This window comes from Danio aesculapii, chromosome 25 (assembly GCF_903798145.1).
Source record: "Danio aesculapii chromosome 25, fDanAes4.1, whole genome shotgun sequence".
Lineage (NCBI taxonomy): Eukaryota > Metazoa > Chordata > Actinopteri > Cypriniformes > Danionidae > Danio > Danio aesculapii.
Genome location: NC_079459.1, coordinates 23,137,103 through 23,162,294, shown reverse-complemented (window position 1 = coordinate 23,162,294; position 25,192 = coordinate 23,137,103). Strand labels below are relative to the sequence as shown.

Here is a 25,192-nt window from a genome sequence, read left to right as displayed (position 1 = left end):
TTGTTCAGTGGTCAGGACGCTGATTAGTGTGTCAGCCGTTTTAAGTGCTGTCTCAATCGCAAAAATCACTGAAACATTCGCTTACTAAAAAGTCCCACAATACAACATGAAAATCAGGGTGTATCGATGCTCATGAAACATGAATGACGTGAACCAAATCATCCAACATAACGACAAACATGAGGTGTTTTTTTTCTAAAAAGAAACTGTTATTTATTTATATTCAACGATTTATGTACGAACATAGCTAGACAGGATAAGAGCATTCTAGCAAATATTTATAATTGTTTATTGGTTAAAGTGTTACTGGTATACAGTTAGTCAGAATAGCCCTCCTATGAATTTTTTTCTTTTTTAAATATTTCCCAAGTTAGGTTTAACAGAGCAAGGAATTTTTCACAGTATTTCATGAAAACTAGAAACTGGAAAAAATATCTAGTAAAATATTTACTGTCCTCATGGCAAAGATAAAAGAAATCAGTTATTAGAAATGAGTTATTAAAACTATTATGTTTAGAAATGTGTTGAAGAAATCTTCTCTCCGTTAACTGGAAATTGAAGAAAACATATACAGGGGGCTAATAATCCTGACTTCAACTGTATTTGATTGTGTATCAATCAAATTATTAATGTACTTTTAAAAACCTAGTAAAATTAATATATGAAAATAATCATTCATGTACACGACCTACCGATCTACAACCTCTGGAGCTAGGTGATCCGATTGAGATTCAACCTATGTCATATACAGTATGTAGCTCAGTGTTTTCCAAACCTGTTCCTGGGGGCACAGCAGCTCTACACGTGTTCTAACTCTTCTTAATCAAACACACCTCAATCAACTCATCAGAACATTAAAAGAGACTCAAACCTGAAATGAATGGGTCAGATAAGGGAGACATCCAAAATATGTTACATGTGCTTCCAGGAACAGGATTGGGAAACACTGATATAGCCTATAACATGCTTTTAAGTCATTTATTTATTTTTTTTTTACAAATTGGGAGTAAAATGTGCAAATGTAAATGTGATCTTGATCTGCTTTTCTTCAGTCTCCTCCACAGTTGAATTATACTGGGTTTCTTAAGCATGTCTCACACTGTGATATATTTTTAATAATCCTAAACGATTGTAGAATGTTAGATTGCACAAACATGACTACCATGTCACACTGCAAGATCTCAGCTTGGTTTAACGTCTCATCCTAAAGACAGCGCTCACTGAGCAGTATAGAGTCCCCTTCACTATACTGGGGCGTTAGTAACCACACAGAATGCAGGTTGAGCGCCCCTGTTGGCCTCACTAACACCACTTCCGGCATCAACTTAGCTTTCCCATGGGGTCTCCTATCCAGATATTGACCAGGCGCAGCCCTGCTTGGCTTCAGTGGGCGACCATGTGAGAGTTTCAGAGAGCTAGCTGCATATAAAGAGCCTGTAGCCACAATTTTGTACACAGCATGCTGCAATAAATAAAACCAGGAATAAAAAACAGTTTGAACTTCATCGTCATCTGAGGGAAAATCTGATTGCAACAACCATTGATGCAACAACGATCAAAGATGTTAGTCTAGGATTTCAGGAATCTTCTAGGATTTCCCAAATTTGTCTCAGACAACAAATCGAGGCTGAAATCCACAACATGGGCTCATTCTGAAAATGTAGCCCTAAATACATTTTTGGAGATCGCGAATTATGTAGCCGGAGCTACGTATGGCTGCATTTCGTCTTTAACGTGAACGCTACAGGGAAGTATAACGCCGTTACTTTTCGCGCTTACTGGCCGCTTTAGTCCGTATGGATGGCTTTTCCCCCTGTTACCAGTTTGTCCAGTTAGCTCGCCATGTACATGAAAATGTGTTAAAAATCAATCGAGGGCTTTTCTTTTTCTGGATTGTTTTAAAAACCTGTCGGTTGGGTTTAGTGAAGTGGGTGGGTGGGTCAATCGGTGCTTTAGAAAACAATATTGGTTGAGTTTAGGGAAGTCATTCAGTCAGTCGACAGTCAGTCAACAGTGGCCTCTAATGAATTTACGTGAGAACAACAGGCGCATTTGGCGCTCTCCAGAAATCTATATAGCGGTACACTATTTGAATGAGCCTGGGGTGGAAATCCCACAATGTGATCAGCACTTTAACTTTGACTTTTTGCACAGGATTAGCACCCATGAAAATGTACATATGTAAATTTTAGACTCATCCAGTTTTGTCTGAAATGCATCCCAGACCACCTATGTTGATCCTGGCACATCATTTCTGTTAAAAAATATAATCCATACCTTATCCCTAACCCTAAACCTAAACCTAAACTTAACTGCAAGCCTAACTTTAGCATAAATCATAATCCCATAAAGCTGATTGGAATGTTGTTCCAGGATTAATGTAATTAACCAAATCAGAAGTGAAACATTATATTTGTCATCAAATTGTGGAAGAACTGAAATGTGTGCAGAAGTCAGTAAAGGAGGATGTTTTCTGCAGCAGGAGTTGGACTCTTATAAAGCTTCTTTGCATGCATGAGTGCATGCAAATATTTATCAGAAGCTTCTTTAGCCACATGTGGTTCCTTCTGTGCATTCAGCGCTCAATCATCCAAGATTTTTATGCAGAGAGCAATGAGTCTCATCTCACAGCAAAAATAATAAAGAGGCCAGTTCAGAGCCCTGATGTACACCTGATTGAAAATCTCTGGAAAATCCTTGGCGACAAAGTTATGGCTAAGAAACCCAGTGTAATTTAGTGAACTGTGGAAGAGACTGAAGAAAAGCAGATCAAGATCACAGCAGAGCAGTCATTCAAGGAGGGGGCTCATCAGAAAATGTAGTTCATATATAGAATAATTTTCATCACAGTGTTTTCCACAAAAAATACAGGATTTTCATTGAAGTGCCTTGGTTATTTTGTAAATTACTGCTTTACTAGGATGATATAGCGCAACTAAAATTCTAAATGATGATTATTATAATATTTTATATATAATCGAGTGTTTATACATGGTTCTTTCATTTTGATCTCCACTGTCAAATGTAGGACAGCACATGGCGTCTGTAAATAGTGCAAATAGTATTTGATGTGTTTCTGCTGACTCTCTCCCTGTGTGTACTGTAGTTCTCAGTATTGGAGAAGGAGGATTCTGGGAAGGCAGTGCCCGAGGGAATGTAGGCTGGTTCCCTGCGGAATGTGTGGAAGAGATCCCAAGCAAACCCAATGAGGACAGGCCCTGTGAGTCTGTACACACATACACACAAACACACATTCACACACACAAACACACGTGCGTTCTCATTCACTGACATGACCACTTAAAGAGACAGTACACCCCATACTGACACTTGTCATCGATCACTATTTAAATTGTATTTATACCACGTATCTACTATTTATTTACTATTATTATAGTATAATCCTTTCTTTTTCCTTTAAAAAATATTTTATATAGTTATCATTTGTATCGAACTTTTAGTATTTTTATTACTTTCGGTTGAAAAGGCAAGGGAAGTTTGTTTATTTAGTACATTTCATACACAAAGGTAATTCAAAGTGCTTCTTATACACAAGAATAAAATAAACAAGAAAATAAAAACACAAGAATAAAATAAACAAGAAAATAAAAACAATTAAAAGTGATTAAAACAGATAAAAACAGATAAAAATGTGTTAAAACAGGTTAGAAATGAATGAAAAAGAACAGAAAGACATAATAGTCTGATCTGTCGGACGTAGCACAGTGCTCATGTGCCAGTAAAGGCACAGCTAAACAGATGTGTTTTCAGTCTTGATTCTGGAAGCTGATTCCAGCAGAGGGGGGTGTAGTAGCTGGATTCATGCTACTTTGATTGAACTCTTGGAATTTCTAATTTATTTGATCCTATTGATCTGAGGTATCTGTTAGGTTTGTATTTAGTGAGCAAATCAGAAATGTGTTGAGGTCCTAGGCCATTTAGTGATTTATAGACAAGTAATAATACTTTAAAATCTATTCTGAATGAAACTGAGAGCCAGTGTAGAGACCTGAGGACAGGTGTGATGTGCTCTGATTTTCTGGTTCTGGTCAGAATCCTGGCCGCAGCGTTTTGGACGAGCTGCAACAGTCTCACTGTCATTTTGGGAAGTCCATGGAGGAGTCTATTACAGTAATCCGCCCTGCTGGTGATAAAAGCATGAACACGTTTCTCTATGTCCTCACTGGAAACAAAGCACTAATTCTTGCAATGTTTTTGAGATGATAGTATGCTAATTTACTTACTGCTTTGACATGACTATTAAAATTAAGATCTGAATCCAGATTCTTGTTTTTGTTGTTTGACCTTTAGAGTCAAGGTAAAAGGCCATAGATGTATGTCTGTTTGTTTATTTTATTTGTCATAACATTAATGCTAATAAAATAATTAAATTACTCATTTTTATTACATTTTTATTTTCAATTTTCTGCCTTTGCATGTTTTTTCATTTTGTATTTCTATATAATTTTAATTTATTTACGTTAGTAAAGCTAATTGCAAAGACAACATTTAAAATATTTTTCTTTTTTGACATTATTTTTTGTCAATATTATAATTATAATAAAAATGATCAGCTTTAACAAGCTTTTTTAGAAAAAAACATTTTAATGCACTTGGCATGAATAAATAAACATATTATACAAAAAGAAATTGGTTATTAATTCAAAATAATATACTATTCTGAAATTCTTATAGCTTCAGCAAAATTGTTTTGTGTAACAATTTGTGTAGACTACTTTATCATGCTTTTTTTCAACCCAGACGTTGCATGCAAATGAGCAGCCTAAACATTCTACTAAACGTCTTTTTATTTTTTTTATACTTTTATTTAAAGCATTTTTTAAGTACAACAGAAAAAACAAACAATACTGTCTTCAGAATATACACACTTTGCAGGTAAATATAATATGAATTGCCATACTTGTGGGTTCAGCTGTTGGAGATACAAAATGTATTGTTACACAGTATGTAGACATCAAAAAGTCCTGTAAGGTAGTGTGAGTGTCAGTTTTCATGAGGGGTGCTGGATTTAGGAGCACGTTTCAGGTCTAAGTATCCGAGAAAGGGTTCCCAGGTAGCAAGATAACGGAGGCCATGTCCATTAATCAGGTTCGAAAGCAAGGAGGTAAAGGGCCACAGTCATGCCTAGAGTAAGTGCTTGTTGGACATGTTTTGGAAGGGTGAGGAAGTTTTCTGTAACACTAAAAATAGCAAGCTCTGTGTCTGGTTGGAGGGAAATATTATAGGCCTTGGAGTATGAGTAAAAAATGTTCGTCCAAAAATTGAACAAAGAGGGGTAAAACCAAAACGCATGAGCTGTTGTGTCCTCTGTAATTTCACACTTTTTTTACACATAGGTGAAATAGAGGGAAAAATGTGTAATTTGGTTTTGGTATAGTGCAGGTGATGAATGACTTTGAACTGTATGTACTGGTGCCCACTGTTTACCGGACAGGACCGTGCTGTCATCAGGCACTTATCCCATACTGTAGTTCCTCTGATATCTCAGTTCCAAGTTCATCTTCCCAAGCCAGTTTAAATTTCTCATTAGAAGTTGAGACAAGAGTTTTAAACAAACCAACAAAATAAGATGAGTGGACTGAGAAGGGTTCAGGAAGACATCAAAAAACACATGTATGTCAGGGATACATTCAAAATTACAAATGTTAGATTTCACATAATGCCTTACTTACAAGTAATGAAAATGTAAATGAGGTAAATTTAAACGTTTCTCTCAACTGACTCGATGCAAATCTTTTTTTATCCTTTTATTTACATTTTTATTTTATTTTATTTTATTTTCCAGACTGTAACATTAAGAATTTGATCGATCCTTCCTTGTTCACTTAATTTACACAAATGCGTGTTTTATTTTATTTTATTTTACTGACTTTAACATTAAGAATTTGATCGATCCTTCCTTGTTCACTTAATTTACACAAATGCGTGTTTTATTTTATTTTACTGACTTTAACATTAAGAATTTGATTCTTCCTTGTTCATTTAATTTGCACAAATGCGTATGCTATTTTATTTATTTTATTTACTATTTTATTTTTATTTTTTATGTTATTTTATTTTTTACTTTTATTTACATTTTTATTTAATTTTATTTATTCATTTAAAAAACATTTTTAGACTCTAACATTAAGAATTTGATTCTTCCTTATTCATTTAATTTGCACAAAAGCGTATGTTATTTTATTTATTTTATTTTATTTTATTTACAATTTTATTTTTATTTTTTATGTTTTTATTTTAATTTTTAATTTTATTTTTATTTTTTTGTTAGTTTTTATTTTTTTATTCTATTTAACTTTATTTTATCTGCAGTTTTATTTTTATTTTTGTCATGTTATTTTATTTTTTTTTACTTTTATTTACATTTTTATTTAATTTTATTTATTCATTTAAAAAAAAAATTAGACTCTAACATTAAGAATTTGATCCCTCCTTGTTCATTTAATTTGCACAAATGCGTATGTTATTTTATTTATTTTATTTTAATTTTTTGTTATTTTATTTTTTACTTTTATTTACATTTTTATTTAATTTTATTTACTCATTTAAAAAAATTTTAGACTCTAACATTAAAAATTTGATTCTTCCTTGTTCATTTAATTTGCACAAATGCGTATGTTATTTTATTTATTTTATTTTATTTTATTTACAATTAAATTTTTATTTTTTATGTTATTTTATTTTTTATTTTTATTGTTTGTTTTTATTTTATTTTATTTTTTTATTCTATTTAACTTTATTTTATCTGCAGTTTTATTTTTGTTATGCTATGTTATTTTATTTTTTTACTTATTTACATTTTTATTTAATTTTATTTATTCATTTAAAATATTTTTAGACTCTAACATTAAGAATTTGATTCTTCATTATTCATTTAATTTGCACAAATGCGTATGTTATTTTATTTATTTTATTTTATTTACAATTTTATTTTTATTTTTTATGTTTTTTATTTTAATTTTTAATTTTATTTTTATTTTTTTTGTTTGTTTTTATGTTTTTTTATTCTATTTAACTTTATTTTATCTGCAGTTTTATTTTTATTTTTGTTATGTTATTTTATTTTTTTACTTTTATTTACATTTTTATTTAATTTTATTTATTCATTTAAAATATTTTTAGACTCTAACATTAAGAATTTGATCCCTCCTTGTTCATTTAATTTGCACAAATGCGTATGTTATTTTATTGAATTTTTTAATCTATTTTTTTTATTTTATTAGGCTCATCTAAGGTCAGACAGAAAACACCACCATAAATACAATATAAATAAAATTGATACATATAGATATACACAACACTCTTCAACATAGAGCTCCTTTATGGAACATAACCCCTTCTCCTTCCAAACAAAGATTGCTCTATCAAATTGTGGTGATTAAAAAGAATGATTATCGCATATTAGTGTGCTAAACATCTTTTAAGAACAAAAATAATACGAACCTTTAGAATGACAAACTCAACCTGCATTTCAGATCACACAACCTTTTATTCCTTCACATGACAAACCGAAGGCGAAAAAACACGTTTCCACTTCCTCTTCCTTCACTCTTTTCCATTCTTCTCCAGTGCTCTGATAACCCGCAGAATATGTGAGGAGCCTCGCGGCGATAGCAGCCTGTTAATTCAGTTAGTGTTCATTTGCAACTAGGCCACAAAGCAAAGCACACACGTCCACCTCTCACATCAAATGCTCGCGTTCATCCGTCAGAAAAAAACAAACGCAAGTGAATCCAAATTGGACGCAGAAATGCTATTATCGGCAAGCATAACGTTCAACTCCCATCCAAACGTGAGATACATTTAGCTGATCTTCTAGTTGCGAATACAGTCATTGGCTGTTGGTGTGTGCACTCAACGTTCGCTCTGCAAATTGGCAGAAGGGGCCAGGGGCAACATTCTGTTGAGAGTTGTTATTTTGGGCCAAATGAATGCCTTCCACATCAGTGCAGCTACTGTGTGTTTTCTCACCGCGTGTGTGTGTTGTAAGCGTCATAGAAGCGTTTTCTTTATCCGAATCCAAACATTGGTGTGACATAATTATTCATAACATAATCGTCCTGAATCCTGTTGTTAATCTACAGTCTAAAATCTGCGTCCAGATTGTTGGCTTTGACCATTTACAGTAAGACTATTGGCAGCTCCGTGGAAACAAATGGAGCATGTGGTGTGCAGAATGGAGGTGCAGTGAGCGACAGCTGTCATTGGCTGAGAGGATTGGCCCATGTGACTGTAGAGTTTGGCTGACTCATCTCTTAGATTGTAAGATTTATTGACATTTTCACATACTGTATAAGAGGTCGATGTGATATATATAAATATCCTGTATGTTTCAGTACTCTTTCAGTTGTTTTGTAGCTTCTATTGAAGCCAATCTAGCTAAATGTAGAATGTTAATGTGCTACTTATGATTATGTAATAGGGTTACTAAACTCCGCCTCCACTGATGAAGAGTAACATCTGCTTGTGTTTAGCCTGTTTAGCTCCGCCCGCTGATTCACATATGTTGTAGTTAAATATCAAGAGGCAAATGTGGGTCTACAGAGGAAAAGATGGCTTTGAAAACACAGCTTTAACCTTCTGATCCTGACATTAGGAAAGAGAATGAAGTTCCAGACTGTAACATTAAGAATTTGATCTTTTCTTATTCACTTAATTTGCACAAATGCACATTTTATTTTATTTTATTTTATTTTATTTTATATTTTATTGTTTATTTTATTTTTAATTTATTTATTTTTATTTATTTATTTATTTATTTTATTTACATTTTTATTTTATTTTATTTTGTATTTTTCAGACTGTAACATTAAGAATTTAATACTTCCTTTGTTCACAGTTTCCACAAATGCATATTTAATTTTATTGACACTTTTATTTAAATTCAAGTTCAATATTTCAGGTAAGTGAGATTTATTTTATTATTTTAATTTATTTAATTTATTTATTTATTATTTTTATTTTATTTTACATAACATAATTAAAACATTAAGACATAATTATACACTAAATAATAAGGTAAAATATCACATATATTCACAAAAACATACATATTTTATTTTAATGTAGTTTTAAGTTAAACTAAATAAAAATTTCAATTAGTTGAATTTGTTTAAAGTGAATTAATTCATTCAAAATTTTAAATTAAGTTAACATTAAAAAGTATTTTAAGTAGCAAACATATTAATGGTTTAATAATTAAAAAAAAAAAAATTCACCAAACAAGAAATTTTAAGGAATTATATATTTTTTTATATAACATAATTATACACTAAATAAGTTAATAAATTATATGGTAAAATATCACATATATACACAAACTTATTTTGTTTTATTTTATTGAAGTTTTAAGGTAAACTAAATAATATTTTCAATAAGGTGAATTTGTTTAAATTAAATTAATTAGTTCATGTTTTAATTAAGTTAAAAATTTTAAACATTTTTTTAAGAAACAAAAATATGATTGATTTAATAATTTCATGATTTAATTATTAAAAAATGTTAATGAGATAATGATTTTTGTTACACTAAACTATAACAAGCTAGATGAGAAATACATGTTTCTAAGGAAAAATATATAATTAAATGAAAAAAAAAATAAATTATTTTATATATTATAAAAAATGTAATAAATTTTTTATATATATATATATATATATATATATATATATATATATATATATATATATATATATATATATATATATATATATATATATATATATATATATATATACATTAATAAATAAATTAAGTAATATATATATATATACACACACACTCTCTATCTGAAAAACAATTGTCATATCAGAAATCCAGTTCTGGAATGAGGGGGGTAAAGGTAATTTCCAATTAGGCAATAGTCTTCTAGCCACCATGCCTTGCATCAAAGACTCTTGCATTGATTGAATGAGAGAAGATGTGTTTTGTGAGATGCCAAAGATGGCAAGTTCGACATCTGGTAGAAAAGGTGTACTATTAGCCTTGGATTTGATAGTGTTTTTAATATAAATATTTTTTAAATATTAAAGAAATGCAATAAATCAGCGGAAAATGGTTTGGAATGTAAACCATAATCAAAGGCAAATGCAGTGTAACAAAGTAAAATTGCATTTGCATTTGATAATGGCTTACTCTGCAAATGTATTGCATTTCCTTAATTTTTGAATCATAAAAGAGATGCATTCAAGCTATCATGAGTGAACTGCAAATGTTTTGCCACCCCAAATACAATATTTGCAGGCAAAATTGTGCTTTTTAAAAACGTTCTCCCTTCTTATTATGGTCAATAACTGCAATATCACAACACTATTTGTTCAATTCTCACACATTTTTGCAGTAATCGGGAGTGAAAATTCTGGCTATGTTTGGTAGTGTCACTTGAGGCATTTTTGAAGCTCATCCATGTTTGGCAGTGTTGAGAAAGGAGCAGGACGGTGCTGTGAAGAGGTGAGAAATGCTCTGTTGTGATGGAGCCGCTGGCAGCCTTGAAATCCATGGCTACTACAATACATGTACTGTACGAGTGATGCGCTTGTGAACAGTTACAAGGACAGCTCATATCTTTCTTTGAATTATGAACTAGTCATTCGGTTCCCATGGCAATGCCCTCAGCATTATTTGAATCATCTTTTGAAGAATGTTGACCTTATTTTTATGTAAAATATCCAGCACTGAGCATAATGACATCACATATTCATCTATATTCTTATAGTAAAGTTCATTTTTGGGCTGTCCAGGGTCCACTTTATCAGTAGCGCTGGTTCTGGAAGTATTTTTCGAATTCATTTTTTCCATAGGAATTTTAAGGCATGAACCAAATCAACCAGCTGTAAGCATAATAACAGTACAAACTTCTATTGGAAAGAAATATATACATTTATTAGCCCTCCTGTGAAATTTGTATTTCACAGTACAATTTTTTTTTTTCTTTCTTCTCTATTTCTTTTAGTTTGACTAAAGCGAAAGCAGTTTCAAAGTCAAGTTTAAGGTGATTAATATCATTAGCCCCTGTTAAGAATAAGAAGCCCATTATTTTATTTTTGACAGGCTATAGACCAAACTGCTGTTATCTATTGATCTAATTTGATTTGTTAACCTAATTAACATAGTCAAGCCTTTTAATAGCACTTTATGATGAATGCTAGTATCATGCATAATAACTAGTCCAGTTTTATGTACATCTGTCATTAGGACGCATAATTATTTATTATTATTAAAAAATTAAAGAAAATAAAATTATACTTAAAAATGGGTTGAAAAAAATCTTCTCTCTGATAAACAGCTTTTAATAAATATTTGAAAATAATTCAAATTTCACAGGAGGCCAGACAAATACTACTACTACTAATAAAAATAACATATTGCCTGCAACTATATGTTATAAACATTATATTAACTATAAATATAAAAATACATTTTGCGAGCGTAAAGAGACATGAAAAGAGATAAATCTGTGGTGCTTAATAAAATGCTTGTTTTGGAATCAATGGATTTATTAGTTATAGGTTAGAGTAAAATACAATATTTTTTATTCTGTAAATGTCTGATAATTTTTCTAATCAAAATTTGAATAAAAGTACAGATTATTTATATATTTAGGGATTTAAATTTGTTAAATGGTAAATGGCAGTCCTGATGACTTCCTGAATGCTTTTTATGCAATCCGGGTGCCTCGCGATCTAAACCCCCTGCTGTGCCACACAATTTTGACTGTGTGCTCTGAGTGCCTGTAGTTGAAAGTAGTCAACTCTTTGTGGATAAAGCACCCAACGTCACACTCTCCAGCACCATGGCGATTTATACAGTGGTTGCCTAGGAACATAAAAAGCGCAGTGCACTGCTCTTTTCTAAACTCATCCAAAAGGCATTGCAGTGCGCCTCGGGATTTCAAAACTGAATAGCACATTCAGTGTGATCAGCCCCTTAGTGTGACTTTTTGTGCATGTTTAGAGGTCTCAAAAAGCTTTGTTTTTTGCAATTAAATTATAATAAAACGTATATCAAAACAATAAAATTCAGTTTCATCAAATACTGACTGCAAAAACAAGTTTAACTGATTCAAGAACAGTCTACTGAGAAATTATCAGAATCAGGATCAGAATCAGAAAGAGCTTTATTGCCAGGTATGTTCACACATACTAGGAATTTGTTTTCGTGACAAAGCTTCTACAGTGCAACAGGATTACAGAGACAGGACAAAAAACAGATAATAAATATATTTTAAAAAATAGAAGTAAGTAGTGCAAATATACAGATTGACAAGTGTATGTACATGTTTATTACTATATACAACGTTATATGTGCAGCTGTTATGTGCAAATTGGCATGTAAAGTGTGTTGTTAAATAAGTGTATATGTGTATAAAAGTGTATGGCAAGTAGTGATGTTGGTTTCGCAATTATTATCATCAAGTGTTCATGAGATGGATTGCCTGAGGGAAGAAACTGTTTCTGTGTCGGGCTGTTCTGGTGCGCAGTGCTCTGTAGCGTCGACCAGAAGGTAAAAGTTCAAAGAGGCAGTGTGCTGGGTGTGAGGGGTCCAGAGTGATTTTGGCAGCCCTTCTGCTCGCTCTGGATAAGTACAGTTCTTGGGGAGTAGGAAGGGTTGTACCAGTGATTCGCTCAACAGTCCGAACTATTCGACGTAGTCTTTGGAGGTCGTAGCTGATTATGTACTATTTCTGTTGCAAACTATTTTGTTGATAAAGCTGCTGACAGCACTGATACAGTTTCTGTGCATTTGTACTTTTTACAGTATGTATTCATGCAAGTTTATGTTTATCTCCTACAGTTTGTATTTATTGGCATGGTAAATGTCTCTTACTATTTTGCTATTTGCTATTGTAGGTGTCTTTAGTATGAAAAAAACGATTTTTCTTAATTCTAATAACTCCTTTTCCTGGACATGCAAGCATATAAGTCTAGTGCATTTAATGTCTGTGCTTAAAGCTGGCCCTGCACTGGCTGCTGGATAGCAAGTTGACAATGTAGTGCAGTGTTCAAAATAGGATACAGTTAAATCCAGCATCGGCTGGTTAGCAACAGCACAAGTATGCCAGTGAAGTCTCTTGAACCTTTCCGAGCAACACTCATGCACATTCCTGATTGATATATTTCCATGGAAACATGCTCTACACTGTACAAACCCTGTTGCTAAGGAGTGGGCCTTGGTAAGATTTTTTTTTTTCCTCTTTTTGTGGCATCTTTTTTTTTCCTCTCTCACACACTCTCTCTCGCTCTCACGGACTGAGAACAGAGCTTACATACCATCTTTTCCAATGCCACGGTTCTCTTCTCCATGTGTGTGGTGCTGACGGTCAGCTCTCACCTGAGCGCTCGAGGAGACGCAAGAGTTTTTGGAGATGGGAAGTTAGGCGGCAGGGCCCGAGGGATCGAAAAAAAAGTGGTAATCCCCCCTCAGGCGAGGAGAATTGAGTGTTTCTCAGGATTGACTCGGGGGTTGAACTAAAGGGGACCAATGGAGGAGACTATTAGAGCCAGGAAGAAGGTTCATTTCGGAGGTACGTTGATTTGAGGATTTGGAGAATTTCCCATTTTGTGCATATAATAATAATATTGGCATGTTTTGCTTTGGAAATGTGGAGAATTGTGTGGAAATTGGAAACTGTGATTGAGTTTTCATGCTTGTGTGAGGTTTGAGTGTTTGCATGCATGCTTCAAGTCTTAAAATAGCTTTTTTTTTTGGATATACATCCAATTCAGGCCTTGAACAGCTTATGTTGCTAGCAGATTGTAACAAAATGACTCTCCAAATCAAGTATAAGGGCTGTTTCCCCAAACTATGAGTGCGTTCAAGTTCTGCTCAAACTTCTGTGACTGGCAGTATATTATTTTGCTTTTTTTTTCCTGCAGAGCGCTCTGACGGTGAGTTTAAAGTTTTTTGCGTCCCATTTACTCTCTTGAATTTCATCACAGCTACTTTACCCCTGGTGATTTGAAATCCGGTGTTGTAGCAACTGTCATCACTTCTCGCCCTCATGTCAAATAGACTCCTCGCACCGTCCACAATGCTCGTCTCAAGTACGTGTGGCTCCAAATGCTTTTTATTGGAAAAGACGACGCAGCTGCTACATAAAACTGACAGGGTGTTCAATTAAGACGCGAGAAGGAGAAAGAGATGGCACTTAACACGGTGGCTATGTTATTCGTCCAATTAATTACAACGTCCATATCTCTTGATATTAAATGCATCTGCTCAGTTTTGTGCATGCAAAAGCAGGTATTTCTGGATAATGCACAACCTGACAGAACACATCTATAAATGGTAATGTCAAGGCTTAGAGTGTGATGATTCATTTGCACACTCAAATGATTCAGTTTGATGGGATCCTCATCTATTTGTGTTTGTCTAAAAGTTGTAGAGTGCACAAATGCTTGCTTATTTAGCTTTTTTCTTCTGAAGTAATAATCATTTTAACCCGGTTATATGTACACAATGTCTTGATTAACCCGAAATATGAATTAATCCGCCTTTTTACATATCGGAAAGCACTGACAGATGGGGAGGACATCTTACATTAGCAGTCACAGGACAGAGCGGATGTCTCTGCAGAATTGTGCTGAATCTAAACCTCTTTTTGTTTGAACATCAAACCGTTTCAGCTCAACAAAGAATTGAGCGTCTGTAACTTTAACAGCTAACCAGTGAGTAGGTTGGAAGGGGAAAGTGTTGAATCCCACGCAGCCTCCTGACTACTGATATCATCGTGTATCAACAGAACCGCAGAGGACAATACAAATGGTGCAGTTTTTAGAAGCTGCAGCCTGCAGAACTAACTAATTATTGGATAAATAGGTGTGCATGATTGTTTATTATCAGCAGTTGTGCTACTTTTAATGTCTGTCTTTATTAGCGCACTTTTCTTGGTTGTTTTAGGCCTTGTTTCCACCTGGTATTAATACTCACGCATGGTCATTGCTATTTATACCTGCTATTAACATTTGTTCAAATGCATCTCATGAATGAAATATGTTGTCCCACTCCACAAGACTTTTACAGGAGCACTCAGTGTGATGCATGACCACTATTGAATTAATTAAACATATTACGTAGCTTATGAGCAGGAAAGCAAGAGAAAGTAAAGGCTGCTAGTTTGATTGTAATCATATGTATTATACATGACCTGACAAAAGTCTTGCTGTTGATCCTAGTTGAAAGAGCAACAAATAATAACTTAACTTTTACTTGATCATTTGGAACTGTAGCAGTTGTAACTGTAACAATCATAACAAATACTGCAGAAAACCTATTGGAACCCACATGGACCCAAGATTCTCACCGAAATCAGTCAAGTTTGGTGAAGTAAAACTCATGGTTTGGGGTCACATTCAGTATGGGGATGTGCAAGAGATCTGCAGAGTGGATGGCAACATCAACAGCCTGAGGTATCAAGACATTTGTGCTGCCCATAAGGAGCCCACAGGAGAGGGCAAGTTCCTGAAAGCAAAGATGGTACTCCAGGATTGGCCAGCCCATTCACCAGACATTATTGAGCATGTCTGGGGTAAGATAAAGGAGAAGGCATTAAAGATGAATCCAAAGATTCATTAAAAATTGGATCGACGACAAGACTTTTGTCAGGTAGTCAGAGATGTATAAAGTACTAGACACCCAGACTTAAGTAAAAGTACAAGTGCTCTATCAAAAAGTGACTTGAGTAGAAGTTGAAGTGCTCTTTAAGCACAATACTTACGTGGAAGTACTAAAGTATTCAACATTTTTTGTACTTAAGTATTGCGAGTAGTTTATTTCAAAATTAACTACTCAAGTACTGAAAGTAAAAGTACAAGTATTGTGTAATGTAGTTATTAAAGAAAGTAGTCAAAAGACATCATATTGTTTTGTATTCAATTTATTTTTTGGAGGCACGTGATTAAGCAGAACGAAAAGAAACCTGGCCTACGATACTGTTTTTTTCTCACGCTTGAACCACAAATCTGACAAATTATAACAGGTTTAACACACACCTTTCAAAGTTGTGTGTCACAAAAACACTCCGTAATCCAATCAAAATGCTATTGAAACCCATTCAATAATTACCAGTTGTAAACGCTGTAAACGGAAGTTCTAAACATTCTACCGGAAGACGCTGGTCACTATGGCACCCTCCATGCAGCAGCCAAGAAAAAGGTTTATGATTGTAACGAGTAGGGGTGTGAATCTACACTGATCTCACGGTTTGGTTCGGTTGCGATTATCATGCCATCGATTCGGTTCAATTCGATATCTCTGTGCATTGACGATGTTTTCCATACATAATTAGATTTTTTCTTTACAACACAAGAATTTTTTTTTTATTAAAATCTATAAATATATTTATATATTATTTGTAATACAATTTAGTTCTTTAATACAGCAGTAAGATATATGAACAGTACCCTTAATTTGACCTGCTCAAAGAAAGCACTCTTTCTGAATGTATCAAACAAAACTCCAATACATACACCGAAGACAGCATGAGCATATATGGCAAATAAACTAATGTAAATATTATCCCGCTTGCTTTTTTGAGAGGTGACAGGCAAGGCCTTACACCCCTATGAATGGTCATTGTTTTCACCTGCTCAACAGAAAGGGCTGCGATCGGCTTTAGAAACGAAATCGCTGTTCACCGATGGCGGGAAGAACAGCTGCGGTTACAGTCTGTATGCGCATAATACGCGGTTATCACAGGTGATCCGTAATAAACACAGTGGAGAAAACTCTCACCTCAGACACACTCGTGTCTGGATCCACAAGTATCGATTTAACAGCCAAGAGGAGAGGAAAAGTTACCTCACCAGCAGGCCAGCGGGTCAAACGTCCAAAGTGAGAGAGAGAGGTAAAGATGGAGCTTTACAGCATTTCTCCATAGTAGTGAAATAGCGGCTCGCGTGCTGTGCTGCCTTCATTGTAGTAAGAACGTTATTTACTCACCCTCGCCTCCTTCGCCATAGTATTTTACTGCGACATCGCGCATAGGAGATAAATGACGTCAGTACCTAATAACCGGTTATGATCTATTACTGAACCTATATCAATAACTTTGACACCCCTAGTAACGAGTAACGATACAGCACATAAAAAATCTATCGGAGTAAAAGTATTAAACTCATCGAAAATATGTACTGAAGTAAAAGTGGAAGTAGGAGAAAAAAAACAATACTCCAGTAGAGTACAGATACTGCCTTTTAGTACTTAAGAACAGTAGTGAAGTAGTTCTACTTCGTTACTATACATCTCTGCAGGTAGTGTATAATGCAGTGAAGTATAAGTACCTTGTTTAGGTGTGCTTTCTGGCAACATATCACATACTCAGTCAGTTCGTTGCCTGTTCAAACACATTAAACCACATCAGCGTTTACACTACAAAAGGAACCCAATCAAATGCATTTTCGATTACCTCTGGAAGTGGTCAAAAGTGGACAAACCTTTTAGACTCTGTTTACACAGGTATTTAGCATCATCCACTGGTGATCGTATCATAAATAGCACGTCTTAAAAACAGATGTAAACAGGGTCTATGTCTCATGTAAAAACAAGTAGAGTTTAAATATATGATGCCTATAGAAGCATTTACACTTCGAAAATAAGCGGCCAGTAGTTTTAAACCAAGTTTAATAAAAGTCATCACAAATTGTCAATCTTAAAACCATGTTTAAACAGCCTGATCTCACATGGAAATGAAACTATTTTACGTTTTGTCAGTTTAGTGCCTAATTAGAATGAATTTGTCCAATAACAATGTCAAATTACGTTGATATTTGTTTGATTTTTAGGTTGTGTTGGAAAGTGACCAAAATCCAATGTCTTATAGACATCTAAGTGGTAGCGTCTACACAGCGTCAAGGTGTAGTTGTTGATATTTGGTTAATTTTAAGTTGGACTTTGGACATTGACGTCGGCCTGACGTTGGGTTCTGACGTCAACCTGATTTTCATTTCCAAACAAAATCCAATGTTCCCATGACCCCCTTATAAAATACGTTCCCACGGCAATGTTCTGTTTACACTTTTATTTATTGTCATGTTCTTGTGATTGGATTGATCAAAACACAAAATGGTAGTTTGTTGATGAAATAATAAGGACATATTTGCTTAAAATCCAAACACAAGTCATGTGACAGTAAACATCTGAATTCATGTTAATACCAGGTAAAACCAGTTATAAACAGGGCTTAAATGTTGTCGAAACATAATCCTATAGATCATTTTGAGGGGTGTAAACAAAATCGGTTGTCCCAACGTATTTCCTGTTTTACATTTTTACTTTCGACACCTTCCGATATTCCCAAAAGAGCCACATATTTATAAATAATGTTATGAAAGCTAAGTTATGATTGAGTAACCTCTTACAGTTATGAAAAAGTTTAATAACAATCAGGTAATGTTCATGTGCCAATGACCACATTGAAATGCTTGACGAGCATCCTCAACTGAACACTTTCCTCAGAGAAGAAGTGCGGAGCCACATAGACGATGAATCTCTGTGACATAAAAAAGTCTCTTCATTTGCTTTGTTGGCTCTTCTCCTGGCTCCCTCCATAAAACGCAGTCAATATTTGGCCTTGCTCGGCTCTCTCAGAGGACTAGTCTAGTTTGGCTCCATTATGGGCCAAACGGTCCCTGTCTTCCAAAGGGATTTTTATTGGTCGCAATTACACGAGGAAGGTGGTATAGTTTTACATGTACTGTTTTGAAGATTTACTGGCGTGTGTTCAAGAATGTGATTGTTTTTTAAATTAATTTTGTGCGCGCGTCACGCTGGTATCGATTTTCAGTGACAAATCTGCATGCCGAGGTACCGGTTGGTGAAACTGTAAGCACGTTTTGTTATTTACTTCTTTATTTTCCAGAGCACAGTCGGAATCGTGTTGGCTAAATGATTAAATATGTTTAAAAAATGGCACCTGGGACCATGTGACATATGGCACACAGTAAGACCATTTTCTGACTAGACAGAGTTTTTTTTTAATGTAATTATGTAACCAAAGCTTTACAACATTCTCACTTCATCACATCTGCTGTACCTCTCAAAAATTCCAGAGCTTATTTTTATTCCTTTTGCGCATTTTATATTCAGCGTGAAAGTGATGATAATGATGCTGAAGCTGTCAAAGTTTGTGAGTTTGTACTTTAACACACCAGAATTTCGGTTGAAACTTTTGCTTATGTGTGTGAATAATCAGTAAAAAAGGAATATTACAGCACTTTGTATTAAGCACATATTATGTAGGCCTTGTAACACTGCAATTTTACACAATCAGGGTGATGATCTGTATTAAATATCTGTAAACATGTCTTCGCAGATGCCAGAGCGGACCGTTCAGAGAGAAGGAAGCTGTTTCGACACTACACTGTGGGATCTTATGATAGTTTTGATGCCTCAAGGTATGATTAAACTTTTTTTCTAATTTTAGTATGTGGTGTTTGCAACATAGGCTCATTCTGAAAACGTTGCCCTACATAAATTTCTGAAGATCGCAAATTATGTAGCCAGAGGTATGTATGGCTGCATTTCGTCTTTAAAATGAACGCTACAGGGTGGTATGACGCTGTTCCTTTTCGGATTTACCAGCTGACTGCTTAACTCTGTATGAATGGCCTTCCTGCTGTTACCACTTTGTCCGGTTGCGCGAAATGTGCGTCGACGGACTTGAGATGCAGAGCAAAGTTGACCGCGACGATGGGGTTTGAGTCTGGTTTGAGCAAGTAAGACAAAAAATAAAATAAACAAGTAAATAACAGGGTGAGAATGTGGTAAAATCAGAAAACGTGGTAAAAATCTGAACTTTCTATCACTACTGTGTATTTAACAGCAGAAGCAGCCTTGCACACATATTGAACGGTACTTAGGCCTGCTATGTGGGCTGTTTGAATTTGAGGATGGATAGGCAGTAGTGTTCATGTGTCCTCTGAATACAGGTGTAAAAAATATATCTTTGGTTGAGTTTTTATTATACAATATTCTAATTATTTTTTAATCTTATTTTATCTTAACAACTATTCAAACTTATTTTAAAAAAATTAAAATAAAACTAACACTGAAGCTAATAAAAACTAAACTAAAACTAAGCTATTTCAAAATATAGAAACTAATAAAAACTAGTAAATCTACCCCTAAAAACGAATTAAAACAAACTGAATTTGAAAACAAAACGAAGTAAAAACTAAAACGAATGAAAAATCCTAAACCATTATAGCCTTGCCACCCACCCCCTTCTCTAAACCCAACCAATAGTGTTTTAAAAAGCACAGATTGACCAGTGCCCACCCGCTTCCCTAAACCCAATCAACAGTGTTTTGAAAAGCAATCCAGAAAAAGAAAAGCCCCCTGATCTTTTTTGTGAACCGGATGCTTTGTGACAGTCCTCCCATGTTAGGACTCAACATATCAAAAATATGTAGTCAGCAATCATAATTTAAGTCAGTTAAAACATCACCATGATCTAAAAAGTTTCTTAAAATTAAGTTTTGCAACCCAACTAAAGCATGATTCACTTATTTAAATTCCATGACAATTTTCTGTTATAAAATAAACTTACATTTCGCCAGATCCTCTTATTTAAGCTGTTGGTTTACCCGCACTGCAGTTGTTTAAGTTTAGTTCAGTCACAGCAGGCTGTCATGTACTGTTTGTGTTCGGTTCACTGAATCACACATACGCAGTATTTTGAGTTTACCCATTCTCAATCTGATATCTGTGTACTGTTCTAATAACTAAATAACCTGGGAAATTGATTTTGATGATTGATTTCGATTTAGAGGGGGTATCAGGCATGTTAAAAAGTAAGTCTTTGTGGATGAGTGCTTACTGGAAACGCATTTCAACTGATTCAGTTCGATTTGGTGAACTAGTTCACCCAGTTTAATAAGATCCAGTTAAAAAGAATGATTCGTTTGTGATCAGGATCACTAATACTGAAATAAAACCCATTATCGGAAACAAATGTGTGAAATGAATACTTTTAAGTGTCTGCTTGGGACATATTTAATGTTGTCACTGTGCTGTTGTCATGTCCAGTCGTCGTTGTTGTCGCGGGAGCAACAGCGAGGACTGGCTGGAGGACGACTGGCTTGATCCTACCAATGGCAGCAGGATTACAGACTTCGATGTACCATATGGCTTAAACATCTGGTGTAAAGCTGGCATCGCGAAGTAAATAGATTTACTTCTAAAAGGCTTATGTATTAAATACATTAACAAAAACGAAGGGCGTTTTTGCTATAATTGTAGTTAGTTTCAGTTAGTTTTGTATGCACACAACACAGTTTTAGTTAATTCTAATTTTTAAAAAAACTCTCATTTTATTTTTATTTGAGTTAACGAAATTTCAATTCTAGTTTTCGTTTTTTCGTTCGTTTTCATTAACTATAATAACCTTGGTGGGTGGGGTCATCAGTCTGTTGGTCAGTCAGTCAGTCAGTCAGTTGACAACGGCCTCTGGTGGATTTACTTGAGAAAAGCTGGCACAAATGGCACTCGCTAGAGAAATTTGAGATCTTAAAATGCGTACACATCGGCCTCTAGTGAATTCGCGAAAACAAAAATTGTAATAAAACGTGGCTCCTGGGATGTATTTGGTGCTCTCCAGAAATGTATACAGGACTACGTTTTCAGAATGAGCCTGTGTTTAGAGATATTTTGTTCAGTTTTCTGTACTGTATATACAATTTTATATATATTTTGCCTCAACAAAAACTAATGAAGTCATCGGGCCAACTTGGAATCCTCAAGTAACTTAAATAAAAATGTCAGATATTTGTTTATTAAATAATTTGAAAATATGTTCCCTATTTAAATTTCACATAATACAAAAAATGTGTGAAAAATATTTGACTACATTTCTGTAAAAAAAAAAAAAAAAAAAAGTACTTATACAGTACATACTTGTACATTTTACTGCAGTTTTTAGGTGATTTTAAAATAAAGGCAGTACAAAACGACATCATTTGTACTTTTGGACACAAATTGTTTGATTATCTATGAATAAAGGCTCTTTTTGGCAATAATACTACTGTATCTTAAGAGCTCAAGCTTATACTATAATGTAATTTCAGTAAGACCTCACACTTACCTCAAATTAATCATAATGTAGGATTTGTAAACATATTTGTTTGCATTACATAGCTAGTAGTTTGCTGGGTAGTTCACAGAATTGTATTAGAGCTCAGTTATGAGTTGTAGTTTGGGTCGAATGCTATGTTTTCCTTCACTTTCGTCAATTGACCCTTCGCTAAGCCACACCCGAAAATCGCCCCACACCAATCATGGTTTAGAAACCGTAGCTACGCACAGGAGATCTGTCAAGCTTTTGAGTGAGGGGAAACAAGCCAAAGCGTTGTGCAAATAGATTGTGTAAATCTGATACCTGGTATCCTAAAAGTTTGGACGGGGTGGAATTTTTTTTCCCTTTCCAAAACCTAAAACCTAAAGAGAGAAATGCCAGTGTGGGTCAAGCTGTGTGAGGGCCCGTAAAAGCAGCACAATCCAGTCATATTTCCATCTGTTTCAGATATTACGAGTATTTGTATTACATATCAACAGAACAAAACAGAGATATGATCACAAACTGAGCACTTGCAATCAATATACTTCACCCATGTCAGAGCTACAATTCACCAATGTTTTCGTCTGTCTTTTGGAGATTTAATCATTGGTGATGGAAAATCTATTTGTTCACTTCTGCTATTTATACTTTGACTTGCATTTCAGTTTATTTATTTTTTCCGCTTAACTGCAAATTAGAATAGAAAGTGTATAAAAAGCACACACATAATGACAGTTATAGCTACTGTATATTGTTATGGGTCAATGTTGCTAATATTCAGCACAAATTCATCATTGTCCCCTTTCTGGGTGCTCTATGAATGAATTATGTAGAAGCACTGTCTATGTGTGTTTCCTCATCGGTTACTAACGCCATATTTCATTGCAAAACAATTAATCTATCAGGCTTTTTGGCTAAAAAAAGAGAAATCACAGTTAAATTTGTTATTATTAGATTTTTTTTATTTCACCTATCATGCTGTGCATGAACTAAGCTGTTGAATGATCAGCGAATGAGGCGGCTAGCCTTTAGCTTCAGTTTGAATTAAATTATTCTCTAATCAGTTGCATATTATGTCATGAATATACCCCTGTAATGCATACTGCAGTCCTTTTTATTCTGGCTTTCTCAGATATCTCACCTGCTCGCCAAAAATGACTAAATATATCCATGGGAATGTGTGACACCGGCACATACATATTGTATTAGACGTGCCAGGCACAAAAGCTTGAAAGTCATAACAACAGTAACTAAGGAGGGCGGGGCTTAGCGAAGGGTCAGTTGGTGAAGTCACTGTCGCCACTGGCTTACTTGGTTTGGGACTTGTGGAGTTGCGCATCAATAGATTTAATCTTCAGTGCTTGGACTTTCAGCAGTGACATTTAAACCACACTGAACTGAACTAAACTAAACTTCTACTCTGAAAACTGGACTAAAGTCGTTTTAATTTCCTAGAACTTCTATGTTAAGCTGCTTTAACACAATCTACACTGTGAAAGCACTATAGGAATAAAGATGAAATGAATTGAATGTAAAAACAAGGTAAAACAGAACAGTTGCTCTGGCAAAAAAATGTGTCTCCTGTTTGCTTTTGCAACGCTGTCAGTTGGTTTAGGCTAATGCAGAAATGTAGGCATATATTTACAATAAATCTAAGTTACTGAACAAATGACAGATTCCATCTTGGCCTAATGATGACCTACTATTTATTAGATCTAATAATACGTTTCATAGATTTATTAAATTATAAAAAACTGGTCTGTTTGGTTACAGAATCCTAAAAATGTACTTGTTAAGAGAGATAATTTCCTGGAAAACATTATGAATCAATTATTCATGTGATGCTTCGTTCTGGATAATTAATAATTATGATTTGTCATCGTATCAAAGTGCAGCGTGATTCATCCGTTTACCTGCGCATTCCATTCACACCAACCACCAATTCCCAAAACTTTGCCGCTTCGCTGTCATTTAACACAAGGCAACACACAAACACATTGTTTTTCACAGGGGAGAAAAGGTTTGAAGAGTGTGAAAACTCTTTAAATGGCCGGTTATGTAAGCAACACTCAGGCGTGATGCAGACACTTTGGTGGCTTTTAAAAAAATAAATCAGCCAGTTATAAATTGCACCATTAATTTTAAGTTAATATATTAATACAATGTAATGTGATTTACATTTAAAAGTCCCATGAAGTGATTTTTTTTATTAGATGCTTAACGTAATCTCTGCTGAAATATGAAGACAGGGCGGGATAGGGTAGGGTAGCTCCTCCCCTTTAAAAAAAATAGCCAATTGCATTTTTATCACAGCTTTACCAGTGTTAGTAGTTGCACTCATGTGCATCAAATGAAAAGCAAATGTGAAGCATCTTGGGGATGGGACATGTCAGATACAAGAGAGTATTTGATTGGTCTGAAGATTTGACGAGAAACTGAAGTATGAGGTGATGTCGAAAAATTGTTGATTTTATTTATGCGGAAGTGACAAACTGCACGGTTTTGAATGTTTAAATCTTCTAAAGGGATGCATCAATATTAATTTTTTGGCCGATATCGATAACCGATAACTCTTAAGATTTGGAGGCCGATAACCGATATACTATAACTGATCAATATAAACATTTCAAAATATTATATTTTTATACAGTGACAAAACAAAAATCAGACTGAATACAATCTTACATCAACAACACATGGCAAGCAACACTTTGATAAAAACAAATAATCATATTAGATTACAAACAACCCAACGAGTTGTTTAGCACGTTTGCATGGCTGCTATTATGTTTACACATTTAATATTTTTTCCAAAGGCGATTTAAACCAAAATGCACAACGACACTCTATCAAACAAATCTACAATGATAAGGAATATGGTTACTTACTGAGTTATTAATGCACAGCAATACCACATGAAGAAAGGATGCACTTTGAAGAATAAACAATGTGAGGAAAGCCTGGACAAGTCTGAACAAGTTTCCCCCACGCAACCGCGAGGAAGGCAGTTCTGTGCAACCACATAATCTATCGGCTTAAAGATATCAGCCTTTTTTTGTTATCAGACCGATAACAATAACCTTAAAAATAGCATTTATCGGCCGATAACGTTATGGCAGC

The 25,192-nt window shown here is 34.3% G+C and overlaps 1 protein-coding gene across 1 annotated transcript in view; it reads left to right on the top strand.

Annotated features, from left to right (window-relative positions):
• The window catches only part of shank2b (SH3 and multiple ankyrin repeat domains 2b), a 219,762-nt gene that overhangs the window by 127,424 nt on the left and 67,146 nt on the right, over nucleotides 1-25,192 (top strand). The window contains exons 13-14 of the mRNA XM_056451437.1: nucleotides 3,107-3,220; nucleotides 19,331-19,412. Coding sequence (XP_056307412.1) covers nucleotides 3,107-3,220; nucleotides 19,331-19,412 — 196 coding nt within the window. The remainder of the gene's footprint in view (nucleotides 1-3,106; nucleotides 3,221-19,330; nucleotides 19,413-25,192) is intronic.